This window comes from Otolemur garnettii, unplaced genomic scaffold, assembly GCF_000181295.1.
Source record: "Otolemur garnettii isolate 467f Iridium unplaced genomic scaffold, OtoGar3 scaffold00153, whole genome shotgun sequence".
NCBI lineage: Eukaryota > Metazoa > Chordata > Mammalia > Primates > Galagidae > Otolemur > Otolemur garnettii.
Genome location: NW_003852548.1, coordinates 3100234 through 3104658, shown reverse-complemented (window position 1 = coordinate 3104658; position 4425 = coordinate 3100234). Strand labels below are relative to the sequence as shown.

General features: G+C 42.1%; 1 protein-coding gene across 1 annotated transcript in view; it reads left to right on the top strand.

Annotated features, from left to right (window-relative positions):
• Positions 1-1302: 1302 nt before the first annotated feature.
• Positions 1303-4425, top strand: part of PAGE1 (PAGE family member 1) — a 23593-nt gene continuing 20470 nt past the window's right edge. The window contains exon 1 of the mRNA XM_023519040.1: positions 1303-1390. Within this exon, the coding sequence (XP_023374808.1) occupies positions 1303-1390 (88 nt within the window). The remainder of the gene's footprint in view (positions 1391-4425) is intronic.

Below are 4425 nucleotides of genomic sequence, written 5' to 3'. Positions count from 1 at the left end.
AAAAAAAAAAAAAAAAAGAGTATTTTGCCGGCGCCTCCTGTCCTGCTTAGCAGCCAACTTGTCCGGGGCCTGCAGTCCTGCCCTCCTGCAGTCTGAGGGACAGTGAACTGGCCCCCTGTTTAAAAAGTTTGAGGACCCCTGCACTATAGTTTTAATTTTCTAGCTGTATTTTCCCTAAGGTGTCTGTGATGGAGAGTCTAGTTGTGAAATTAAACTTAAGTCAGAAATTTCCTCTGTATGCTGGGCATAGTGGCTTGCATCTGTAATCCCGGCATTTGGGGAAGCTGAGGTAGGAGGATGGATTGAGGCCAAATTGAGACCAAGCTAGGCAACACAACCAGACCCCATCTCTAATAATAATAATAATAATAATAATTAGCTAGGCATGATGGCAATGTATTTAGTTACAGCTGAGGAAGGAAGGAAGCTGAGGTAGGAGGATTGCCTGAGACTAGGAGTTGAACTTTATAGTGAGCTGTGATTGTGTCACTCTGCGCTCCAGCCTGGGCTGCAGAGACCTTTCTCAGGAAAAAGAAAAAGGGGAAAAGGGAAAAGAAGAAAAGATCTTTTGCCATGAGCTTTTAGATCAGTGTTCAGTTTTTTTTATCTCACCACATACTTGAAACTATAGTTAAATTTCCACTGCACGCTTAAATTATATTGATCCAAAAAAAAAGAGTTAAAGAATATACTTACTGTGCTTTAAACTTCTTTCAAAAATAATTTAATTAATGATCTTTAAAATTTTTTTGCAGCACACCTATGATCCTCTAAAGGCACACCACTTGAAAATCACTGTTTTAGATGATTACTCTGCCAGCTTGGCCAATTTAAATGGCTTTGCAAGCACTGGGTAGAGATACATGCTCATATTTATCTTGGGAATTATTTTCAGAATTAAAAATAGAAGTTAATATTTAGCCAAACAAGTGGTCAAGTATAGCTGTTCTCTTTTTAAATTAATTATTATTTTTTTCAAGACAGAGTCTCACTTTGTTGCCCTCAGTAGAGTGCTGTGGTGTTATTGCTCACAGCAACCTCAAACTCTTAGGCTCAAGTGATCCTCTTGCCTCAGCCTCCAGAGTATCTGGGACTATAGGTTCCTGCCACAGTGCCTGGCTATTGTTTAGAGACAGGGTCTCGCTGTTGCTCAGGGTGCTCTTGAACTCCCGAGCTCAAGCAATTCACCCACCTTGGCCTCCCAGAGTGCTAGGATTACAGGTGTGAGCCACCACACCTGGCCAAGTATAGCTTTCCTCTTTGCATTTTCCAAATCACATTATTCTGCTTTCAGTGTGAAATATGAGTTTCCGAGGAAGATCAACATACAGGCCTAGAGGAAGAAGAAATGATCAACCATCTTCTCATCTGGTTATGCCTGTGATTGTGAGTGCCTTTTTGTGATCGTGTTCTTGACCTAGTATAGATAAACTGGTAAAGGTCTTCCATGCAGATAAAAGTTGTTAATGGAATCTTATGATAGAAACATTGATCTAGGAGTATTACGTTTTAAGTTTTCCAGATTTTGCCTATGACTTCTCTCTCATGCCTGTCAATGACAGATTATACGCATCTATCCCAACATAGATTAAAATAGCTTCTAGACTCGTAGTAGGTAACTTTTTTTCTCAGAGTAGCCGCTCTGTGGGAAGAGTAACTTTATTAAGAATAAGTAAATAGGGCAGCGCCTGTGGCTTAAAGGAGTAGGGCACTGGCCCCATATACCGGAGGTGGTGGATTCAAACTCAGCCCCGGTCAAAAAAATAAAAAGAATAAGTAAATAGAATAGTGTTGGAGAAGTATCTTTAGGCATTCTAATGATCAGAAATATCCATATATTCTGTATATTTTATTGACATGTACTAATAATGAAAAATTTTTATTTGCATGCCCCCACCACGCACACCCCCTACTAAACCCAGCAGCCTGAGCCTGATGATGAACAAGGTCAACAAGATGAGCCATCAACTGGAGTTCAGGATGTTACTCCTCATCCAGGGAGAAATGAGGGAGCTTCTGGTGTTCAAGGTGAAGGGAAAGGGAAGAAGGATGCCTGTTGGGGTGTATGTGTGTTTGTGTGTAGGATGTATGTATATGTGCCTCACCCATCATGACCTACCAAGAATAGGAGGAAAGAAAACAATAGAAACAATATCTGAAAATTAAATGGAACAGTGGAGAGGGTATAATTTTTAGCTTAGCTTAGGGAAATCTTTTACTTTGATAAAATTTCCTCATTTATAAATGAGAGAAGAGTCTCACTATGTCACCCTCACAGCAACCTCAAACTGTTTTTGTTTTTTTTTTTTTTGTTTTTTTTGGTAGAGACAGAGTCTCTCTCTTATGGCCCAAGCAACCTCCAACTCCTGGGCTTAGGTGATTCTTTTGCCTCAGCCTCCCAAGTAGCTAGTGTAGTCCTGCCACAATGCCCAGGTATTTTATTGTTGCAGTTTGGCCAGGACCAGGTTTGAACCTGACACCCTCGGTATATGGGGCCAGCATCCTACCCACTGGGCCACAGGCACTGCCCCTCAAACTCTTGGGTTTAAGTGATTCTCTTGCCTCAGCCTCCCACGTTCCTGGGACTATAGGTGCCTGCCATAAGGCCCAGCTATTTTTTGTTGTTGTTGTAGTTGTCGTTGTTTAGCATACACCAGCCCTGGTGTATGTGGCCGGCACCCTAACCACTGAGAAACAGGCACTGAGCCTGATAATTTTCATATGGTGACTTTGGTAAAAACTGGATACTTCAGGATACTGGAATATAGGTACCTGGTTTAGTATGATTTTTTTTTTTTCAGTTTTTGGCTGGACTTGGGTTTGAACCTGTCACCTTCAGCATATGGGGCCAGTGTCCTACTCCTTTGAGCCACCCTGGTTTAGTATGATTTTAAGTGTTTTTTTAGGACGTGGTACATTTTTTTTGTGTGTTTAGAATAGCCAAAAAATTAATTATCCGTTTCAGCCGATCCCTCAGATATTTACATTTTGATTGTAATTCAAATCCTATCTATGATGCTGACTTTAGATTTTTTAGCTGATGCTGAGTGCTCTTAATGTGCTATGGCAAAATACAGGAATTATACATGTCTTGTGGTTTATGCTTAGATTATTATTTAAAGTAAAGGTTTCAAACTGTGTGCAGTGTTATAGGTCTGTACTCCCAGCTATTTGGGAGGCTGAGGCAGGAGGATCACTTGAGCCCAGGAGTTCAGTCCCAGCCCAGGCAACATAGTGAGACCCTATTTCTGGAAAAAAAAAAAAATAAAGGAAAACAAATGTGTGAAGTTTATTCCTAGTTGCTGCTAATTTTGCAAAAATAACTCCTTACTAATAGTACACTTAAAAATTGTTAAGGTGGGCTTGGCGCCTGTAGCTCAGCAGTTAGGGCCCTAGCCACGTACATCAGAGCTGGCAGGTTCGAACCCAGCCTGGGCCTGCCAAACAATAATGACAACTACAACCAAAAAATACTTGGGTGTTGTGGTGAGTGCCTGTACTCCCAGCTACTTGGGAGACTGAGGCAAGAGAATCATTTGTGCCCAGGAGTTAAGAGGTTGCTATGAGCTGTGATGTCACAGCACTCTACTCAGGGCAACAACTTGAGACTCTGTCTCAAAACAAAAAAAAAAATTGTTAAGGTGGTAAGTTTTATGTTATGTGTGGTTTTTACCACACTTAGAAAAACTGTCTTCCTAAAGTTCAGTGTAGTTATCATACACTCTTTTATTTTTACTTCATATATTTATTTTTTGAGACAGTCTCACTTGTTGCCCTCAGTAGAGTGCCATAGCGTCATAAACTCACAGCAACCTTGAACTCGAGCTCAAGCGATTCTCTTGCCTCAGCCTCCCAAGTAGCTGGGACCACAGGCGGCCACCACAATGCCCAGCTATTTTTTGGTTGCAGTTGTCGTTGTTTGGTGGGCCCAGGCCGGATTCGAACCCACCACCTTAGGTGTATGTGGCTGACACCTTAGCCACTTGAGCCATAGGCACCAAGCAGCCTGGCTGTTTTTAAACAGATTTTTTCTTTTCTGCAGTTTTTGGCCAGGGCTGGGTTTGAACCTGCCACCTCCGGCATATGGGGCTGGCACCTTACTCCTTTGAGCCACAGGCACCACCCATGCCCGGCTGTTTTTAGAGACCAGGTCTCGCTCTGGCTCAGGCTGATCTTGAACCTGTGAGCTTAGGCAGTCTGCCTGCCTTGGCCTCCCAGTGCTAGGATTACAGGCATGAACCACCTCGCCTGGTCTATGTTGGGTATTTTTAAAAACATAGGTTACAAGAATAGTACAATTAACTCATACTTTTCCCTAGATTCACCAGTTTTGGGTTTTTTTTTTTTTTTTGAGACAGAACCTCAAGCTATACCCCTGGGTAGAGTGCCATGGCATCACAGCTCACAGCAATGTCCAACTCCTGG